The 21,329-nt window shown below is 42.5% G+C and overlaps 1 protein-coding gene across 2 annotated transcripts in view; it reads right to left on the bottom strand.

Moving 5' to 3' along the window:
* WDR48 (WD repeat domain 48) overlaps positions 1 to 21,329 on the bottom strand; it is a 33,466-nt gene that overhangs the window by 2,177 nt on the left and 9,960 nt on the right. Inside the window, exons 3-19 of one of the 2 annotated variants that reach the window (XM_070391586.1) lie at positions 19,445 to 19,523; positions 18,522 to 18,604; positions 18,265 to 18,394; positions 16,320 to 16,408; positions 15,830 to 15,931; positions 13,791 to 14,015; positions 11,594 to 11,668; positions 10,623 to 10,725; positions 9,728 to 9,825; positions 9,195 to 9,302; positions 8,780 to 8,876; positions 8,021 to 8,116; positions 5,765 to 5,870; positions 4,804 to 4,891; positions 3,475 to 3,510; positions 1,795 to 1,871; positions 235 to 427 (exon numbers count right to left, since the gene is read on the bottom strand). In XM_070391586.1, the coding sequence (XP_070247687.1) occupies positions 235 to 427; positions 1,795 to 1,871; positions 3,475 to 3,510; positions 4,804 to 4,891; positions 5,765 to 5,870; positions 8,021 to 8,116; positions 8,780 to 8,876; positions 9,195 to 9,302; positions 9,728 to 9,825; positions 10,623 to 10,725; positions 11,594 to 11,668; positions 13,791 to 14,015; positions 15,830 to 15,931; positions 16,320 to 16,408; positions 18,265 to 18,394; positions 18,522 to 18,604; positions 19,445 to 19,523 (1,785 nt within the window). The remainder of the gene's footprint in view (positions 1 to 234; positions 428 to 1,794; positions 1,872 to 3,474; positions 3,511 to 4,803; positions 4,892 to 5,764; positions 5,871 to 8,020; positions 8,117 to 8,779; positions 8,877 to 9,194; positions 9,303 to 9,727; positions 9,826 to 10,622; positions 10,726 to 11,593; positions 11,669 to 13,790; positions 14,016 to 15,829; positions 15,932 to 16,319; positions 16,409 to 18,264; positions 18,395 to 18,521; positions 18,605 to 19,444; positions 19,524 to 21,329) is intronic. The other variant, XM_070391587.1, reaches the window with a different exon arrangement.

Genomic DNA, 21,329 nt, shown 5'->3' on the forward strand with positions numbered 1-21,329 from the left:
GTGCATCTTGTTTGAAAACAGCTCCACCCACCCCACTTCACATCCGAAACTAACAGAATCTGCTCTGCAAATCAAGATGACCCCGTGTCCTTTCCTTGGGAGACACCCGGAGTTCCTTAGAGCCTCTTTAAGAGCAGAAGCCCCTCCTCCCCCCAAAGGCAACAGACCTGGGAACCATAATCAGACCCCGTGATGTAACTCCGAGCACCGGCCCTGGTCCGCAAGCCCACCTACCTGGTCCTGGCACAGAAGTTCAATTTTCTCCTCTGCCAGCACAGCAATATCCTCCTCTTTTTCCTGTTCTCCTGGTTTTTCATTATTAGAAGAGCTAGTGGTTTGCGACTCATTATCCAAGTTGATGATTTTCTCATAAACATGTTCCATGACTTTCCGGACTTGGAGCATGTCGCTAGCAGAAAGTCTATCTCTGTAAAAAGCAAGGGCAGACTTGACACCAGGAAGTCACTGGATATTATCTCTTCCATATTCTTTGGCGTTAACATTTTATAAAGATGAAAACAGACCACAGAAACATAAACCAATACAAGTTTTAGTCATTGCCTTACCCCATTTTTAGAACTGCCAACCGACCTCCGTGGTGCCCTTTAAGCCATGATTATGCTGCACCAGAGCGGACACACTAACTGCTCTGGGAGGGGAGGCGGCCCCGGGCTCCCAGGCCCATTTCCCCCAGGGCCTGCCTTCCTACAGCTGACACCGTGAGTCTCAACCTCCTGCCCCAACTCCACACCCACAAACCCGATAGCTGACTGGGTATCTCCAGTTGGCTGTTCCCCAGGAACCTCAAACTCTACATGTCCAAACCTAGATTCATCAACTGCCTCACCCCCAAACCTACTTCTGTTTCTCTGATGTCAGTTAATGGTTGAGCCAAGTAGGCTCAGGCTCAAACTCTGAAAGCACCTTGAGTGTAGGGTCATTACATCTAGTGAAGAGAGATCTAGGACTTGCTCCTGTGTGTGTGCAGGCAGGTGGGGGGAGGGTAGGAGGAAGTAGCAGATGAAGCAAATGTTTGGCTGTGTGTGGAGAATGACTGGAAGCTGCTGGATGGGAAAATGGGGGTTCATTCTCCTGTTCTTTGTTTTGTATATGATTGGAAATACCCCCAACAAAAGGTTTTAAAGTCTTACTAATTTTATTTGCTAGGATATACACCAATGAAACCGGAATTTCTTCTCTGACTCCCCTCGGAAGTTATTTTCCCACCACCCCCACATCCTAGGCTGCAGCACGGAGGTCCTGGCTAGTTTTCAGTTCTTGCGCATGCTTCTACTTCCACTTCCACATCCCTGATCAAACCATTTCCTGGACCTGGAGTATCTCTTGAAGTTCTATCCATCCTTAGAGGTCTAGCTCAAATTCCATGTCCTTCGAGAAGCCTTTCTGGAAAGCTCCAAAAATTCATTTCTTTCCCCTACGCTCATGATTTCTTAAGTATCCATAAAAGCAGTTATTATGGATACACAGGAGCACTCACCCACCCCTCACGTGGACTTCTGTCAGTAATGGAGGGCGAGGTCACCATCACTCTTCCACACAAAAGAGTGTAGGGCACAGATTATGGCAAGAGACAAAATCCATGTCTTATTTTTGAACATCTGTAGCTTACCACAGTAGGTACTTGGTAAATGGTTAAACTGTATGAAGTGATATTATAAAACTAGCCTTATATCTAGTCCTTGCCTCCTTTGCTATAAAAGCAATCATAAGGAATAAAAAACCTGTCTGGTAATTAATTAGATAAAAGCATCACATGACAGTACATTTACTTACTTTTTTAAGGTTTTTGCTCCTGAAGATGCATGAGGTTGGAGGTAGAAAGGAATTTTGTTGAATTTGGGCATATTTTTCTGAAATATTAAAAGTAAAAAAATGGCATCATAGTTTCTATTAACTGATAGATTAAAATGATGTCAATAGGAGAACATGATTTACAAGTTAATAGTTGTTTTACAATTAAAAGTCACTTTCTATGAAATTTACAGTAAGCTATCAAATTATCTAAGTCAGCCTTAGACAAAATGTATCAGAAAAGTATAATGTTCAGTTTTGTAATAAAAGATTATATGTAATGTCAGTGGCAATATGAACTTGTAAACACGGCTCTTTTCAAATAACAATTCAAAGTATTAAAGGGAGACAAATTTTATTTTAATTCTTGAAGCCATACAAACCAAAATCTAAATTCTACGTTAAACTATTAAGGCTGATCCCTAAAGGCCCAAACAAAAAATTAAGTGCCTTGAGAGAAACCTGTAACATTTGTCTTTGAGCAAAACCATACTCTACGCTGGTGAGGCCCCTCATGCAATGGAAAGGCCAACCAGGCCCTCCCACGCTCCTTCCCTCTGACGTCAGAGGGCTGAGGTTTTGCACAAGAGTGGAAACTTCAGCCAACTAGCTAGACATCTACCCTGAAATAAACCACATACTTAGTGAAAGATAAAACTAACTGGTCATCTTCTCTCTGGGTATCAATCCCCTCTGAGCCTCCATGCCCTGGCCCACCCAGATGTCTCCTCTCAGGAATAAGCCACAGGCCTAAAGTATGCCAGGTGAGATGCACACTCAGAGGAGTAGTGGTTTATGGGGGAGCTCGGACTTGGAGACGACCACAGAATATCCACCAGGTGTCACACTGGCGTGGAGGTGGTATATCTGGGACAGAAAATACTTTCTGAAGGCTCTAGAGATTAAATCTCTTTTCATATGGCTTTAGGGGTATACAAAATAGGTCAACAGCACAGAAGAGAGTCTAGAAACAGACCCGTGTGTACGCAGAAATTTAGTATATGATAAGGACAGCATTTCAAATTAGTAGAAAAAGGATAGATTATTTAAAAATTGTGTTGGCACACTGGCTATTGTCCATTTGTAGAAAGTTAGCATCCTACTTCACACCAAACAAAATAACGAATAGATTAAAGACCTAGACATAAACAATTATCATAAACATACTAGAGAATACAGGAGAACATTTTTGCTACTTTGGAGAGGGAAATACATAAGCAAGACATGAAACTCAGAACCATAAAGTGTCAATCTGATTATATAAAATTAAAACTTTTTTGCCTGACAAAAATACCACGAACAAAGTAAAAATTCAATTAAGAGACATAATAGTCAAAGAGTTAATATTTAATATGATGAGCTCCTATAAATTAATAAGAAGGAGAAATAACCCAATAGAGAAATAAGTAAATAACACAAGCAATTCACAGAAGAAATAGAAATGGCCAATATGAAAAGATACTTAACCTCACTAGAAATTAAAAAAACACCCAAATTATATTAAAACAATGAGATAGTATTTGTCTATCTTTTAGCAAAGATTGAAAGTATCCAGTGTGGGTGAGGGTGTGGGCACGCATACGCTGTGGAGAGAGTGTAAACTGGAACAGCCTTTGTGGAGGGCAATTTGCCGATATCTATCAAAATTTAAAATGTGCATACCCTTTGATCCAGCAATTCCACTTCTAGGAATTTATCCTAAAAAGTACACAAAGTTATATGTACAAGGATGTTCACTGAAGCATTGTTTGTAATAGAAAACATTGGAAACAACCTAAGTGCCCATTAATAGGGTACTGGTTAAATAAATTATGGTACATTTATACAACGGAATAGTATACAGTCATTTAAAAGAAATGATCCAATCTGTAGAGTCATGAAAAAATGCTCAAGATAGATTTTTAAGTAAAAAAACAAAACAAGACAAAAAACCACCAAGTTGCAGAACAGTATGCATAACAGATCTTGTGAAAATAAAACAAGCTGCATGCAGGTAATATATGCTGATGTAGCATAGAAAAAGCACTAAAGGCTCTGCACTAAACTAGTAACAGTTATTACCTCTGGGGAGAAGGACAGGGAGCAAATGGAAGAGAAGGAGTGATTGAGAAAGGGATGGGAGTTTCACTTTATTCATTTATGTTCTTTAATAAGCATATATTATTTTTATAGTTAAAAACAAATACTGATATCCACAGATGAATACCAATACTACTTCTGCAACTTTGGAACTACAGGGAAGCAGAAGAGGATTCTACCTGGCAGTCTAGTTTTACTTAATAAATTTACTCACAAAAAGTGAGACTGTAGAGGGACGGGGGTCCACGGGCAGGGCCTGGAGAGCTCTGTATATAGGGCTGGGAGACAAGAGACCCTCCAGGTGGAAGGGTGCTTTGTAATCACATAAAGTAAAACGGGAGTTACAACCACTCCCTCCTCCATCCTCGATTAAAAAGACGTCTCTGAGGTGAATGGGGAGCCCAGGACTTCAGGGTGTTGGGAGGGTTTCACGTGTGCCAGGGGTGAAGGGGTGTCGCCGGCACCAGGCGGCTCCTGCATCAGCTGGTAGAACTGCACGCAGCCCTCACTGGGTGCCGCCTGGTTTTCACTGACAGAGACACAGAAGTCATTGTAGACATGCCAACCAGTCTGGCACCGGCGCAGGGTGTGTAGTGGCCACAGTGGCTGCTGCCCAGTGGCTGCAAAGGGCTTAGAGCTGACACACGGGGCTCCCGGCTCTGTCCCTGGCACAGCTCCCGAGGCTCCGTGGCTGCAGCGGGAGGGCTACTCCTACTGCACTCTTCCTGATGGAGCCTCGGGAGGCGGAGCACGAGGACTCGGGGATGGCTGTCCTGTCAGCTTTCTGGTATTTGTTTTCTTTGACAATCTAGTTTTTATGACACTTTCAGGTTATACAGTCTGAAGCAGTTCTGAACTTGCTTCGTGATTTGGAAAAAACACAAGGGCGAAGTGGGAGTGGAGGACACTTACATCCACAGTGATGTCAATTACCCATTGCGGCACCGTCTCGTTGAGGAGCATGGACTCAGTCTCCCCTCCGGAATCCCGGCAGAGCAGCCTAAACACAGCCATCAGGTAGTGAGTGACACGGCAGCAGATGACAAAATCACTGTTATAAACACTAGACAAAGGGACAGGGCCTTACAGCGTTCATTCAGGACAACCCACTGAGCTGAGGAAAGAAGTGCAGCCAGCTGAATGGCTCACTCAGCTGGAGCGGGAGCAGACTCCGGGCCAGCAGCACCAGCGCTGCCTGAGTCCCTGCGTAATGCGGAAGCCTGTGTGTAGGCAAAGCCCTGGAGAAAGACCCCCTGCCAGCGCTGCAGCCCCCGGCACAGCCTCCCCACGGAGCGGGGCAGGGTATTTTGGTAACACACTCAGGAAACCACCATAAAGGCAGAGAATGCTGCGCTCAAGGGCAAGACAAGCCCCTTTCTTACTTATGGCCCTACATAGGCTCTCTTGCGCTCTCCCCATCACTCTAGCAGGCCTTGCTGGCAACGTGTAGGTAAGGCCAGCGTAGCTCTTTCCTGCAGGGACACACGCAGCCCAGCCTCACACCTCAGATCAGGCCATCGCTGGGCCCAACAATTCCCAGGAGCAGCCCCGTCCATCCCGCCTGACCCAGCCTGAGGGCAGTCACCTACTCTGATGCTGGCCTGTGGACAGGGACTTCTGGTGCTGCCATCTGTCCCCTGACCCTGGCAGTCATGCTGAATAAGTGGAAGTGAGTTTCCTGCAGACACCACCAGAGAAGCTGCCTCGAGGCAAGGTGTCGACCTCATTTAACAGCAGAGGCTCAGCTCTCAGATCAGTGGTCTAATAGCATCACTTAACTCTCTCACGAGATGAAAAGCTTCCCAAGCCCTGACACCTCTAGAGTGATAATGAACAATCTGTAGCCTCTGCCTCCAGCCCTCCTTGCTCATACCTGAACAGTGTGCGGCCTCCTGCTTCGCCAAAGATCACGGGGGTGTGGGGGGGCACTTGGAAATAGCCATTCCCCTTCTGTACTCGGTTCTCCTGCTCCCCATTTACTAGGAAAAGATACAGATGGTGTCAGATGCAGAGTTAGTGCAACGAACAGATTCTAAACATTATGTTTACCCAGGCTTCAAACACTGCAATATTTTTAAAGTTAAAAGTCCTTTAAGTCAGCCAGAGTAAAAAATAAAGGCAAAAAACAAACCAAGTCAAATTCCTGAAAGTAAGAAATACTTGGTATAGCAACTTGTGATGTGCCCCATGAGAAATGACTGCATTTCAGAGGGTTTTAGTAGAAGAGATTAATGTTTGAGATTTGAAGCAAAAGCATAACCATCTACTTGAACCACAGGGGAGTTTAGGAAAGTGTGTTTATAAATGGTAATCTGATGTGTGTTTTTAGTAGAACTCTAAGCTCAGAAATATTTCTTGGGTCAGAAAAAAAATTATTGTCATGGTGGCCAGAACTGATGGCAGAGGGACCAGTGAAAAATAAAATCCTCAGAGAGGTCATACTCTTGTTCATATTGTTCTCTGCACATTTCATTTCACTGTTTTCTTTGTAATCTTTTGACCCAAGTGAAGTTAACCCCCACTCAGGTGCCAACTTGCTCATGAATTTCCCCAATGAATCCGGAAGCAGCCCATCCTCTGAAATCCTACAGCACCTTCAGAGCCGCTCCCATGACACCCAGCTCTTCTCCCTGGACTCAGAATGCTTCATGCAGGTAGCTCTCTGCCCAGCAGAACGTCAGTCCTTGCAGGACAGGGTTCTTGCCCATTTATCTGCATCATCCCCACCTATAACTTACTAGAGGCCCGAGTACTTGAGCTCAATAATATAATCTAAGCAACTCCTGAGTATCTGCTGAGTACAGAGCAGGTACAGCAGATTACCAGACAGGTGGACACCATAGTGTCCTGAGCTCTGGCTGGGGAGGTGGGCGGGCCCTGCCCTGCTTTACTGTGGCACTTTGACTTGAAGAATGATTTGTGGTTTCCTGGGACTTCTTCCCCCAACCCAAACCTGGATCCAAGAGGTGCTGACAGTAGCACTGTTTCTTGACTAATCTTTATCGGACACTTGGGCCTCTGAGGACATCCTGTCTGTGATGTTATAGATGGAGGACAAGCGAAGAACAGGACAGGACAAGCCCACAGCTGCACCGCTGATAAATGGCAGAGCCATACCAGAGCCTCGCTTTCTCAACCCTCAGTGGAGAGATCTGTCCACTGAGTTTCTCTGGGTCCCAGCCCACTGTGCAATTCTGATGGGGAGGTGACATAAAAGAAAAGCCACATGGGGGGACCGGTGCCCTCTCTCTAGCAGGGACATCAGAAGACTGGCTTTCAAGGAACATGCCATGCTTACAAAAGAGATTTAAAGTCCAAAAATCATTCTGGATGCGTCAGTCAGCAGAGTGAAGTCCCTGCTAGGTGCGCATCGCTGCTGACCACCAGAAGCGGGCCATCCTCGGCAGACTTCAGGGAACTCAGAATCCTCAGCAGAGTGGGCCCTCAGTAGGTGGGACACAAGGCATCTTCAACTGGCTGTAGGTTACACATGAGTTGTCAAATTTTAAGATCTTTCCTCCCCTTTCTTTAATCAGACTGAGCCTATGAGAAGGTTGCTGCCCCTGCCTGTGGCACACACAGTCTTTGAATGTCCTCAAGGGCATTCATTCTTTATATAGACGTGTTCACTTTTCCTGACACTTCTGAGTTGAAATTTGATTTTTTTGAAACATTCAGAGCCAAGATCAGGCAGATCATCAGACTAGGTAATAGCAACATTTCAGGCCAACATGAAATATGACAATACAAGGCCAACCTGGCTTTCTGATGCAGCTAACTAGCTAGGCTTGAAGGTAAGTCCAGCAGGTGCATGGATACCCTGAGAAACAGCTTCAGCATAAGCCTGCTAAGCTGTCTACTTTTAAGGACAAAGGTCATGTAAATATACAGGGTTTATTCTCTCTATATTGAGCAGTTTCACTGATTGGAAGTTCCTTGGATTTTCAGTGAAGACTGGATGGATGTTCCTTCTTTGGGACGTGGAAGGGAAGGCAATAAATTGGGCACATCACAAATATTATGTCACAATTTAGCAAATGCTTAAAATGCCTCTTAAAATAACAACCAGTCTAAGTCTTTTTAACTTCTGAGTAACTGTTAACCATTTATCCCGATATAAAGCACGAACCATGGTTCACTTCATTTTCTTCTTCGTCTATGGGATTCACATGTGTTCTAGGCCAATATTCTAGGAGTGCCTGGAGCAAAAGTCCTCCTAAGTTCACTGCAACAGAGTTAATTAAAAAAAAAAAAAAAAAAAAAAAAAAAAAAAGGAAAAGAGAATTACTCCTTTTTACCTAAAAATAGAGGGAAAGAAATAAAAACAAGTTTCCACATATTCTGATGTTAAATTTTTTTCCTAATCCTCACCTGAGGATATGTTTTTATTGCTTTTACAGAAAGGAGAGAGAGAGAGAGAGAGAGAGAGAGAGAGAGAGAGATATGTGAGAGAGAAACACCACATGTGTCCCAACTGGGGATCAAACCCACAACTATGTGGTGTATGGGACGACACTGCACCCACCCAAGCCACCTGGCCAGAGCCTGATGTTAAATTCTTAACCCAATGCCAATGATGTTTAAAAGCAAGCCTTCAGAGATTTTGCCAAGTCTATTAAAATTTTAACTTTGAATGTTTAAAGCAGTGATAATATGGAGCAAACATATTCTATTTGGTTGTTCAGATATAGCCATTCTTTAAAAGGCTATTTCATATAAAGCCACTAGAACGGTATTTGTATACATCGGGTACATGCTACATTAGGAAAATCCTGACCAAAGACATCATCAACACAACAGAACAGACTCTTAGAAAGATGAGCACAAGGAGAGAGCACAGACCCACCTTCTCTTTTGCAAGGAGGAAGAGAAGGAAGGACACACTCACGTTTTGGATCTGACCCATCAGGGCTGCTGAAGCCGGCATCTTTGGCAGAAACCCAAGCAGCAAAACAGTCGCTCTCATCCAGAGTAATAGTCAACATCTGTCAGGAATAAAAGTTGTGAGTGGCATGCCATTGGATACATTCTCCAAACGCGTATCTAAACCTTTATTTGTACTGTTTAACTAAAGTGCTAAGCCACAGATTCAGAACCAAAAGGTGTTTCATGCAGTTCTATGCAACTACACTTTAACTTACTAGGACACCAAAAGATATTTAAACTACATTTTGCAAGAATTAATAATTTTTTCCCTTTCATACTTAAAAACATAGGACTCTGTAATTAATGATACTTAATTTTGAGCTACGTTAGAAATTTTCAACTATCCCAAATTGCACAAGTACCAATTGTGAACTTACCCCTGTTTTTAAGTCTACTGAGAACCAATTTGGTACATACACCATCTTAAATCTTTTTTTAATTTCATCTTCAAAATCCACTTTGCCCAGATCTTCCACTTTACTTGCCTATACATAAAAAAAGAAAGTATAATAATTAAGTGGCAACTTAATTTGATTCTGACTTAGCTACTCAAAATTTTACACATTTTCACATTTTGCCTATTAATATGGAGTCTAAAACATTTTTTAAAAAAATGGTCAAACATTTTTATTTTAGAGCAGTTACCTTTAAATAACTATTACAATTTTAAATTAATCCCCCCCCCCCCCACACACAAAATATTCATTTTGGAAACTATAGCCTTATCTAATATTCACGTAAGAAAGTATCTACTCCCCAAATAAAGTATTATTGAAATTAAATCTTAATTTATATACTTATTATCTTGGTGTATATCTATCTATATATCTACATCTATGTATATCTATATCATAAAAAATAAGTGGGATACATGAACCAGTATCATATATTTAATATAAAAGATACTTACCTTCAATACGTCCCAATATGCCACATTATTATTGGTATCTTTTGTTAATATATGTCTCTTATCATTCAGAATGTGGCACTGAATAATACTAGCACCGCCTAAAGGAGAAAAACCCACACAATTAGCAGAACAATCCTTCTACTACATTTAAATTCACTGTGTGGCAATAACTGTGAACTGGTATCTAACAGAACATAAATCATACTAGCCCCCCAGGAAGAAGAAGGCAAATCAGAAGACTATGTCATTATATCTAAGGCAATTTAAGGTCAATCAAACAAAAATAGTCTGGTTTTAATACAGATTATAGATTAAAAGAATCCTCACTTCAACACGGGGCTACTAGTTGAAACTGTTAAGGGCAGACAGTTTTACCCGCTGGGAAAGTCCAAATGATGACAGGAAACCTTTAAATGAGCCCCATCTCTCATCAACTTTTGCTTCCTATCTTCCTTCTCTTTATGCTCCTGCAGGAACATTGTTGTTGAATGTGTCATTCAATATTCTAATCCCAAGCTCTGACATTAAGTCAGAGGTGCCATTACAGCTGTAGTCTGTAGAATTCTAGGACCAGATCTGACTTTTCTGGCTTGTGCTAAAAGACAACACTAAACTCTATATATTTTTCAGAATGGCTGTTGGCTTTACCAAGACCGTGACTATCCTGATGCTGGGTAAAAAGATTAATTAAAGAAAGCCCACATTTTGAAGTCACTAAATAGCAGTTTTTAAAAACTTTCTTCTATTAAAAATAAATCAAAATGCTATTATGAGTCTTTTGTTGACATCAGAATTACATTAATAGAAGGTCATCTCCTCCATTTCTGTCAGTCTCTTAGTAACTACAATTAATCTCCACAAAAGGTACTAAATACCTTCCAATTTCCTTACTCACCTTTAATAACCTGGTCAGGTTGTGTACAAAGGGGTGTTATAGGATTTGTACAGTCATTGTCATAATCTCCAGAGGCTCTGAAGTTGTGAATTCCCTTCAGTGTCTGAAGGAACAAAATTTATTATTTAATAATTTTATGCTTTATAAGCTTTGCCAATCTGTTTAAAGTGGCAAGAAAAACAAAGAACAAACAAATGAGAACAACCCAACAATAAAACATCAGCCAAAAAATACATAGTGACAAAGTATGATTATCTACCATGATTTAAAAAATCCAAACGAACATTAAGAAGGGAATGTCTTTTTGGAGAGAACAGCAGGCATTCTTCCAGGTAAACTAAGTTGATCACAAATTAGCACAATGAAATTTAGACAAGAAACGTAACATTTGTTACAGTACAGAGAAAGACCACTTGACCTGCGTAATAAACAGGAATAAATATAAACACTTGCTCTTTTGTTATCCACAAACAGTCTGGTAAGAAAACTTAAAGTCTTCAATTAAGATTTAAGCATTAATAGTACTTTTGATGACTTCTCTCTGACCATCCTCTTATTTCTCTCCCTGTTTTTCATACTATGAAGAAAAAGGAAATGAGTGTGAAAGCACAGTTTTGTTTTCTCTGTTTAGAGAAACAGAAGCCTAACCAGTTTCCCTGCTGTGCTGGTACTGGGCTGCCTATTGTCAAATGCAGCTCCATGAGGTCAGAGCTGTACTAAATCTACTGGCTGTATCAGGCCACAGCTTAGGCATGTCACATATATTTCTTGGACAAAGACATCGAAGCGTCATTTTGACTACTACCTTAATTTCTGTACAACCCTTAGGCCCACACCTGCATTCATGGGGGCTTTCAGATTTTTGCACTGTTGAAAGGCATGCTGAGACAGGCTCATACTGAGCATTTGCTACTGGGTCTAATCCTTTATCAGCTTCTAACCCTTTGTCAGCTGTCCAATGGCTCACTTACCCATTTATTTACTGTAGATTTCGTTGTTGCAACCCAGATTGCAGGAGGTGGATCAGCGGATCTATCAAGCTCCATCTGAAAACAACCCACAAAAATGCCGCTGTGTGGAATGCTGACTCTTTGAGCTGCCAGGACCAGCTCTACATTATTAAATAACTCCTCCATTCAGTACTGTGTGTTGACTATACCATGGCACGTGTTAAAAGCTAGGGATTCAACAAATGAATGAGGGAGTCTGTGCTAAAGAAATTCATGACCCTATAAAAGTGTAGCAGCAGTGACTTCTCACCAAAAATAATGGCTTAAAGGTTTAAGTGTGGTTAATTTAAGGCAGGGGTGGGGAACCTTTTTTTCTGCCAAGAGCCATTTGGATATTTATAACATCATTTGAGGGCCACACAAAATTATCAACTTAACATTAGCCTGCTATATTTGGTCAAACATTTAATTACCTCACACCTAATACCTCAGCAGGGCCAGACCCAATGATCTGTGGGCCTTACATGGCCTGTGGGCTGGATGTTTCCCACCCCTGATTTAAGGGATCTACATGGGTACAGGCCAAAGGATGACTTACCAGAATTTTTTTGTTTTGCTACCCTTTTTTTATGTTCTTAATAACAAAGAAATGGATTTATTTTTCTCTTTGAAAATGTTAGTAGTAAAAATATAACACAGCCAAAGTGAAAAGTACCCCACATAATCTGCCCCCTCACCCAGGATAGTGCACTTGTGAACAGTTTACTGTGTGCCCTTCTGTATTTTTAAAATACTAAATGTATGCCTTAGCCAGTTTGGCTTAATGGATAGAGCGTCAACCTGTGGACTAAAGGGTCCCAGGTTCAATTCCGGTCAAGGGCACGTGCCTGGGTTGTGGGCTCCACCCCCAGTGGGGAGCATGCAGGAGGCAGTCAATCAAAAATTCTCTCTCATTATTGATGTTTCTATCTCTCTCTCCCTCTTCCTTCCTGTCTGAAATTAATAAATATGTATTAAAAAATACTGAATGTATAAAATATACAAATGCCCATATATCATGCAACGGGAATCACTCTGCACTAGCCCACTGTTCTTCCTGTACCAGGAAACCGCAGGACTGGAGCTGTGGGGACAGGGCCGGACTCTTAGCAAGCCGGGATCCTCTTCAGTTCAGAGCGACGCTCCTTGTAACACACGGCTGTCTGCGCTAAGGTCTTTTTCTCCAGCCAAGAGACCCTGGCAGCTGCAGGACTCACAGTGCCGTGTTCCTCCTCCCCACCTGTCACCCCATCAGCTGCTTCCTGCACACATGCTGTGTCTGTGATGGCAGCCCTAACTCGCTTGCTGTTCTCTAAAGCATTACTGGTTTGTCCATTAGGACGTGCCCTCTACCTTAGAGAACTGCACTCAGCCAGACCACAGGCATCCTCTCAACGTCTCCTCGACCTCTGTTCCCTGATGCAGCCCTTCCTCCTATGCTGTGGTCTGGGTGTCAGATGTCACTCAGCTTCACAGATGGGTACTTGCAGTTGTTTCTTGCTTTCCCTGATGTTTGCAGATGATTTCTGAGAAGACAGGGTAGTCTGTCTTTATGCTCCCTTTGAAAGCTCCTCGCTGTGTTTCAGTGTGCAATTCTAGGACTATCAGTGAGGCTGGACATCTGTCCCGTGATGCCTGGCCAGTTTTTAGCCTCGGCTCTACTTCTAATAGGTGTCAATATGGATGGCTTCCCAAGTACCCGTTCACCCACATCCAGACCCCGATCAGGACCACGCTGAGCAGTCACGTGTAGGGTGTGAGCCAGCTCATTCCCTCCTCCTGAGGAGTGCTCTGCCACACCCTCCCTCCCTCTGAGCAGTGGACAATTTCTGCTTACAGATACCTGAACTCCTCATATTCCTCCTCTAATGACAGGTTAAGACAGCCAGGCGCTCTCAGGAGCAATGTAACAATCTTAATTATATAAACTAAAATATATGACATACTGCCCTGATTGACCGGTGTGGCTCAGTTGGTTGGAGTGTCGTCACATGCACCAGAAGGTGGTATGTTCGATTCCCAGTCAGGGCACACACCCAAGTTTCGGGTTCGATCCCTGGTCGGGTCACATACAGGAGGTAACCAATCAATGTTTCTCTTTCACGTTGATGTTCTTTTCTCTCTCTCTCTCTCTCTCTTCCTTCCTCTCAAGTCAATTTTAAAAATATATATCACATACCTTGAGAACTGGTGCCTTTTCTTCACAAATCAGCACTCGAATGTCAGGGTTTCTTAGGTCTGTACAATAAATCTTCCGGTCCCTCCCTCCAGAATACACGTGTGTGAAGGCGTCATTGACTTGCAGAGCCCAAACGCCTTCATCATGGACTCGGTACGTCGCTATACATCTCTGCTGACCGAGGGACCACAGGCGAATTGTCCCATCAGAACTGCCAGAAAGACACTGGGAACAAAGCAAGTAAAGGTTAGAGATCTGTCCGAAAGCTCCTGTGCTCTGCCCAGGCTTCTCTCCTGACGCCACACTGTCAAGCACACACCCCTAGCAACCTGTATTTCTGCCTCTGAAAAGTGGCTTGACCCAGGTATGTTGACACCAATCAAAATAATTGCTATGGTGACGGACCTCAAATCATAAGATTTGCTAACTAAGGATCTTACGCTACAACAAAGGAAGTGAGGCAATAGGTTGCTGTCCATGAGATTCACTAGCCTATTATACATCACTAGAGGCCCAGTGCATGAAAATTCATGCACTGGAGGGGGTGGTCCCTCAGCCCGGCCTGCCCCCTCTCACAGTCCAGGAGCCCTCAGGGGCGGGAGGTGATCCAGTGATCAGGGGAAGGCAACACCCCATCACACCTTGCTGCTGCCACTGCCGGCAGCGCAAGCCTCGGCTGGCCCTGGTTACCTGTGCCTTGGGCTGGCCCTGGGTGGCTGGGGGCCTGAGGGAACTGGGGATCTCCGGAGGCAGGCCGCATGCCTACCGCCCTGGTGGGGCTGAGGGGACTGGGCACTGCCATCTTGTGGCTGTGGGCGCCGCCATCTTTACAATGGTGTGAGGGTCCATTAGCATATTCCCTCTTTATTAGATAGGATAAGTCCTTGAATCACAATGCCACCAGAGACCCTGCATTAGAAGCTTGCAGGGTAATTCTGCAGGATGCAAAATAAACTCTGGTCCAGTAACTGATATCTAGCGCTTCTGTCTCAAACAAGAGTTTGAGAATCAGTAGCTGACTTTAGTGAAGTGCGTTGACTTGTATTTAAGTTATCTTGGTTTTAAAAAGCACATTCATAAACGTATATATAGAAACAAGGCATGGAGTGTAGCAGTCAGGAGGAGCTTTAGCAAGTCTGCCAGGCCCAGACCCCTCTTCTGGAAACTGTGTCTACAGCCCGTACGTAAGGGCAGTCCCATGGAGACCATAGGACCCAGGCAACCTGGACAAAGCTTAGCGAACAAGGCCTGCACCCGTCTCCCACGCAGCCCAGCAGCTACTCTGCAAAACCTGAGCAGCTGACTGCACTAGGCTTCTTGACTCATGTAAATGGGGCTGCAAAGGGTTCAGGAGCTCTAAAAATCCAGGGACTACGACAAGAACATACTCATCATTTCTAATCTTCTCACGTACTACACAGACTAAATCTGATCCCCACTTTGCAGATGAGCTAACTAAGGACCAGGATGAAGTCCTCTCCTCCAGGCCACCCAATGCATTAACACGGAGTGCCTCCCACATCTCCCAGCCGCTCTTCGTCTGGCTCTGCAAAGTGATTTCCTTCCTTGGTTAGTTTTCCAAACCTTCCTTTCACCTTTGGGGACAAAAAGGTTTCTCTCATTCACATGTGAGGCAATTTTCATGACGTAATTTCCACAGAAGTAATAGAATTACGGTGTTCCTCATCTCATAATTTTCCTACTCTCCCTTTTCTAGCTCCATCACAATCAATTAATTCCAATTAGCTGTGAACTTATCCCTGCCCCATGAAAAAATGGCTGGGGGAGCAGGAGTAAGTGGTAGTGGAGTAAGTGGTGCTTAGTTTTCGTTTTTTATCTACAATGATGAAAGATCGTTTTTTCAAAACTGGGGTTATTATATGTACAATTTAATATTTTAAGGATTTAAAATTAATCCACAGTTTATAATATATGCAGCTTTGTTCAATCAGTGTGTGCAGCAGTCCACTAAGTGGGGGGTTTCTGTTGTATGAAACTTGGCAAAGCCATTAGGTCGATGCCCACGCGAAGCTGCGTACCTGGGTGCCGTCTCTGTTCAGCAGCAACGCTTTTACATTATCCGTGTGCCCTTTAAGCTTCATCAGCTTTGCACATGTTCTTGGATCCCATACCCTTAAAACCTGTAAATTTTAACAAAACATTACATAAACGGAGTATATCCATGATCAAATTTCAATAACAGATGACTCTTATAAATCAAATGACAGCCACTAAATTCTAAGAAACATTGCTTCTGCCAACGGACACCGTCTAAGGCTCCCTTCTCAAGTGGGAGGAAGCCTCTTTAATGTCAAAAAATGAACAGGCCTTTCCCACCCCGTCCACCCACCCCCATTACCACACACGACAGTAATTACAGTTATGCTCTTACTTGTTCAAATAAAACCTTTCTTTTAGCATTCCACCAGGCAAAACCACTGTCTATATGGCTAGTAATGACACCGATCAAATTATTTTGGTTTCTTTGTTTTCTAGAGTTAAAAGTACATCCTTTAAGCTCCCCCTTACCTTCTCAGTGGACCCTGATACAATGATTGTTCCCAGTTGATTCATTGCCAGGCTATAAATGGAATCTTTGTTCCCACTTAAAGAAGAAGCTATTAAGGATAAATGGAGCTACATGTTAACAAAATTACCAGATGTTTAGTAGCTAGTCAGCAAAAATTGCAGGCTTAATTATTCAGTTTTGAAAATCTTATCTTTATGAGTGCTCTAAAGAAATCTATAACAGAGATATCAAGTTTTACATCTTTTCTGGATTTGAGTATACACAAATGCTCAATAAATATTTGCTAAATTGAACTGCACTGCTATTTAAAACCTATCCACATAAGTAATATATTTTCAAAGATATACATGTACCACTGAGATATATGAAAAATATGTCCAAACTCACTACTTCAAATAAACAAAAATACTATTTTCACCAAACAGATTAAAAAGAAAACAAGGTAATATTCAATTATCAGAAAACACAGTAAAACGGCACTCTCACACATTGCTTGTGGGAGGACAATTTGGTATAACTCTTCTGGAAGGAAACCAGGCAACATGTAGCAAGAATCATGTTCAGGCCCTTTGATTCAGAACAAAATATCACTGAAGTGAAAAAAAAAGCATATAAAACTATAGAATATGATGCTAATTTTACAATAAAGAATAATATATGTGAAGTATTTAGAAAAGTAACTGCTTGTAGGAGTGCTCAATAAATGTTAGCTATTAGTATTATTTCTATAATCACAAAAAACTTATGAGGTCCTCTCTAAACTATTCTAAGCCAAGACATATCTGTTGTAGAATCTGTAACCACTAAGCCTAGTCTCTGACCTTGAGACCACCCTGCTGTTCTGCTTTGTTCCGTTTTGTTAGTGTCTCTTTGAGGCAGGACTTACATCTACAAAGAGCTAAGTGGCTCACGATAGCCTCAGCAGGGACCAGGTACTGAAGCACTGAGAGAGTGTACAGGTGGAAAATCAACAACAAGGGGAGAATAGTGTTTAGACCTTCACATATCTCCCAGGGGGGAAAAGGAAAACAGTATTAAAAAAATCATGAACACCAGCCTCCCAACTTGCCCCTCTTGGCTCATACTAGGTTTTATTAGAACTGCCCTGGCTCTGTCAGTGTGAGTGTTCCACAGTCATGACAAACTGAATCTATAACACAGGGATCTAGATAGTTCAAGCCCACGTCCTGAACACAGACCTTCCAGGCCAGGCTTAGCCAAAAAATGTGCTCTTTAGAGTCCCGTCTGACACCTGGCCTGCAGGACTCTAGTAGGCTGGGCCAAGCATGAGGCTGAGTTTCAAGTTTAGACTTGGATGGGTCTGACCTGGTCATTCGAGATCTCTTAGTCGAAGAGGCATCCATGCTATTAACCTGCTGTGAACGTTCTGAATCGCCTCTCGCAGCACCCTAGCCTCCCCGAACTGCTCTAGAATTGGCTGGATTCTTTGGGCTGCTCTAAAAAGGTCCTGCAAAATTCGCACTCAAAACCTTTTCTTTCTTTGCTTTGGGTATTTTCCATCTGGGCCATTAACTCAAAGGTTCTTAATATACAGTAACACTTTGGAAAGTCAGAAACTGCCTACTCTGTCAGGGGGTTACCACCTCCATCAACAGTATCTGCTGAGGGTGTGGCTTTGGGCAGGCGATGCTGTGGGAGATACAAAGCAGCAGTAAGACAGACTCTGCCGCCTCAGGCCTCAGGCTTCAGCTAGGGATCTAAGGGATGCACATGACAGCTGGCACCTGGAGACGTTACCACTTAGATGGGGTGAGGAACTAGCTCCTTGCCCAAGCACACCCTTGGGGGCTAGAACGCTGGAGGTAGAAGCACTCTAGGTATGAACCACTGTCTCAATACAAACTTATCAAAAATAGGTTAGAAACCGTTCTTTGTTTATGTCAACTTGGAGCACTTTCAAAGACATTTTTTCAAACTCCTTACTTGTGACAGTGTTATTTGAGGCAGTCAGTGCTGTTAGAGTATTCACATCCCAAAGGAATATTTGTCTGTCCAACCCAGCCGATGCTACCAGTTCTTTATCCTTGGCATATGCTAAGGCCTTTACATAATCCTGTAACAGAACACACGTACTATGATCTACACTGTAGATCCATAAGAAAATGAGCCACTTAAAGTACTGAGACCCCAATATTACACTAAACACACTGAAAATTGAAATATTATGTTAGCTCTTTTACCTTATGTGTCCTTAATGTTGACATACAAAATCCCTTATGTGCATTCCATACTTTTACTGTCGTGTCAGAAGAAGCAGATATTACTAGAAGAGGCAAAGAATTAACAAACACCTTAGTGCTATATACTTCAATATTTATAATATTCCTAATATTAATTCAAACATCTGTTCATGTTTATACACACATATAGTACATACATAATCTAAAAGCTTTTTCTCGCCCTAGCTAGTTTGGCTCAGTGGATAGAGTGTCAGACTGCAGACTGAGGGGTCCCAGGTTCGATTCCGGTCAAGGACACATGCCAGGGTTGTGGGCTCGATTCCCAGTGTGGGGCATGCCGGAGGCAGCCAATCAATGATTCTCTCTCATCATTGATGTTTCTGTCTCTCCCTCCCTCTCCCTTCCTCTCTGAAATCAATAAAAATTTAAAAAATATATATATAAAAGCTTTTTCTAGAACCTATTGTATTCTGCCTCAAAATTTTATTTTTTTAATAGCTAAGGCAAATATTTTTTAAAGTTCCAGTTGAGCTAATTTGATTGGGAAAACTTCTCTAACAGACTGAAAAACCAAGAAATGGATCCTACCATAATAAGAACAGAAAGAGATATTAGTAAGGTTAAAAGAAGAATACAAAGTATATGAGTCTATTTATATAGACAGTTCAAATGTAGGCAAAACTAATCTATAGTGTTTAGAGGACAGTGGGGCAAGGGATAGTGACTGAAAGGGTGGCACGGGCGGGACACTTCTGGTCATCTGTTTCTTATGTGGGTGTTCACCTTGCAAGCTTGTACTCTCAAGTGTGCATATTTTCTGTATGTATGCTGTATTTTAATAAAAAGCTTACATGAAAAATGAAAAAAATACATCAAATTAAATGAGAAGCTTCCTGAAGCCCAATAATCAAAGAAATACTTACATGTTTTCCCATTACAACAGAGTACAATGTCGTTTACCCAATCGGTATGGTGCTCCATAGATGCTATGTACGGGTCTTGCTGAAATTAAAAGAAAAACCACAGGATATCATTAGCTTATCTTAGAGAATGAACTGTATTACAAATTATAGATATGTTTTGATTCTTCAGTGTGACCCACTGCTCTATGATCTTAAAATCTAGCCCCCAGGAGTTGATGCTTCCACATACCATGTGCATAGAATTTTTGTTCCAGGACAGTTTTATTACTGATAAAAGCCTAGGTTTCCAGGACAAATGCTTAATTTTTATGCCTTGAGTCAGTGAAGGCAACAGCGCTACAGGAAGGTGTTATTGAAAAGGACAGGGCATGAACCCACCTGCAGGCTGGGGGGTATGAATCAGTGATGCCGAAGGCTCACCGCACACAGCAGGGGCAGAAACGAGGCTGCCGAGTGGTGAGGAGCCCAGCCTGCTGCAGAGGGAGATGGACACTCCTGCTTTTAGCTTCCTACTGTGGTTTTTACCTTCTGAATTAAGTGTTTTCCTCATGTTATCTACGGTCCTTCTGAGAAGAAATGGAAGCCAAGGGCTAAAGGAGTGCTACCCTGGTCACCATTTCAATTCAGTAACTTGAGATTCTTCTATTCCTCTCACTTGGCTTAATTACCAAGCCAAGTGTTTAGTTACATCCTACACCTAAGACAGGCAAGTTCCAGAAACTTCCTGGCAAAGAGAACAAGTCTATTTGAGAAACGCTATTCAATCCTGTCATAAAACGAAGATCAGAAAAAGATGTTTTAAGGGCAGCATAGGCAGCTTTCTAGATTCTTCCAGGTTAGCTTTTGTGAATGTTTTCCCGTAATTTGTTTGAAATACAGCACTGTTAATTCCCAGAAAGGTGACATTCCAATTCAGACATAAGTTTCAAAAAGCACTTAAAAGCCATGCTTGTCCTCCTTCCCACGTTTCTGACACTGGGCCACCTCTACGGCCACGGTTTAAAGAATCCGAAGCCCACGAGACCGAAATCCACGTAAAGAAACGTCATCGAGCAAGTGTGCAAAATAGCGGTCTTTTTTGGACTGAACGTCAGCCTTGCAGAGCTTGCTAGGAAGACACAGACTTTAACACCCTAAGGATTAGCGCCAGGGCTTCAGTCAGAGGGGCTCTAACTCCCTGCCACCTACTAGCTATTGAACCATGGATTTCTGTGAGCCTGTTTTCCCGTCTCTGAACAGGAACCGTAACAGCTGCCTCGAAGGAGGACTGTGAGAATTAAGACCATCTTGGATATGAAAGTGCTAAGAGTGTCTGGTACATAGCTAGGAGCTCAAGAAATGTCCTTCTCCTTCCCCGAATCTGCCTATGTCATTCACAATACAGACATTCAAACAAAACAGAAAAAGAATTCCTTGCAATTTGACGGGATTTGTCTTTACATGTGTTTAAATACTGATCTGTTTAAGAAAGCAGGCTTTAAATCTGAAGAAGGGCAGCAGGTTACCTTCACACTTTTAAGACAACCTTGAAGAAATCTAATATTTGTTCAAGATTAGTTATAACTGTAAAAGCATAGTCAACCTTTTCTTAGTAGCAGTGAAAAGGGTGGCCAAGAAGCTTCTTGGGAACATAGTTACAGCAGAAAAATAAATTGTTGCAAGTAATTCCCCCACCAGACACATCTCTTTATGTCTTTCTTATCAGAGGCCTCGTTTTATGGGGTCCCTGAAATACTTCGGAAACTCCCCTACGGGTGTTTTTCTCAAGGGCTCATAGAATGCTGGTTGCATGTCTTTATAGAGTGTACCAAATAACTCAGTGCTCAGAGATGGAAGGCCTGCTGTATTAGAGCAAAATTTTTGGAGTATGAATTTCAAGTGTCCA

This window comes from Myotis yumanensis, unplaced genomic scaffold (assembly GCF_028538775.1).
Source record: "Myotis yumanensis isolate MYYU_CA2020_CCGP unplaced genomic scaffold, mMyoYum1.0.hap1 SCAF_14, whole genome shotgun sequence".
Classification (NCBI taxonomy): domain Eukaryota; kingdom Metazoa; phylum Chordata; class Mammalia; order Chiroptera; family Vespertilionidae; genus Myotis; species Myotis yumanensis.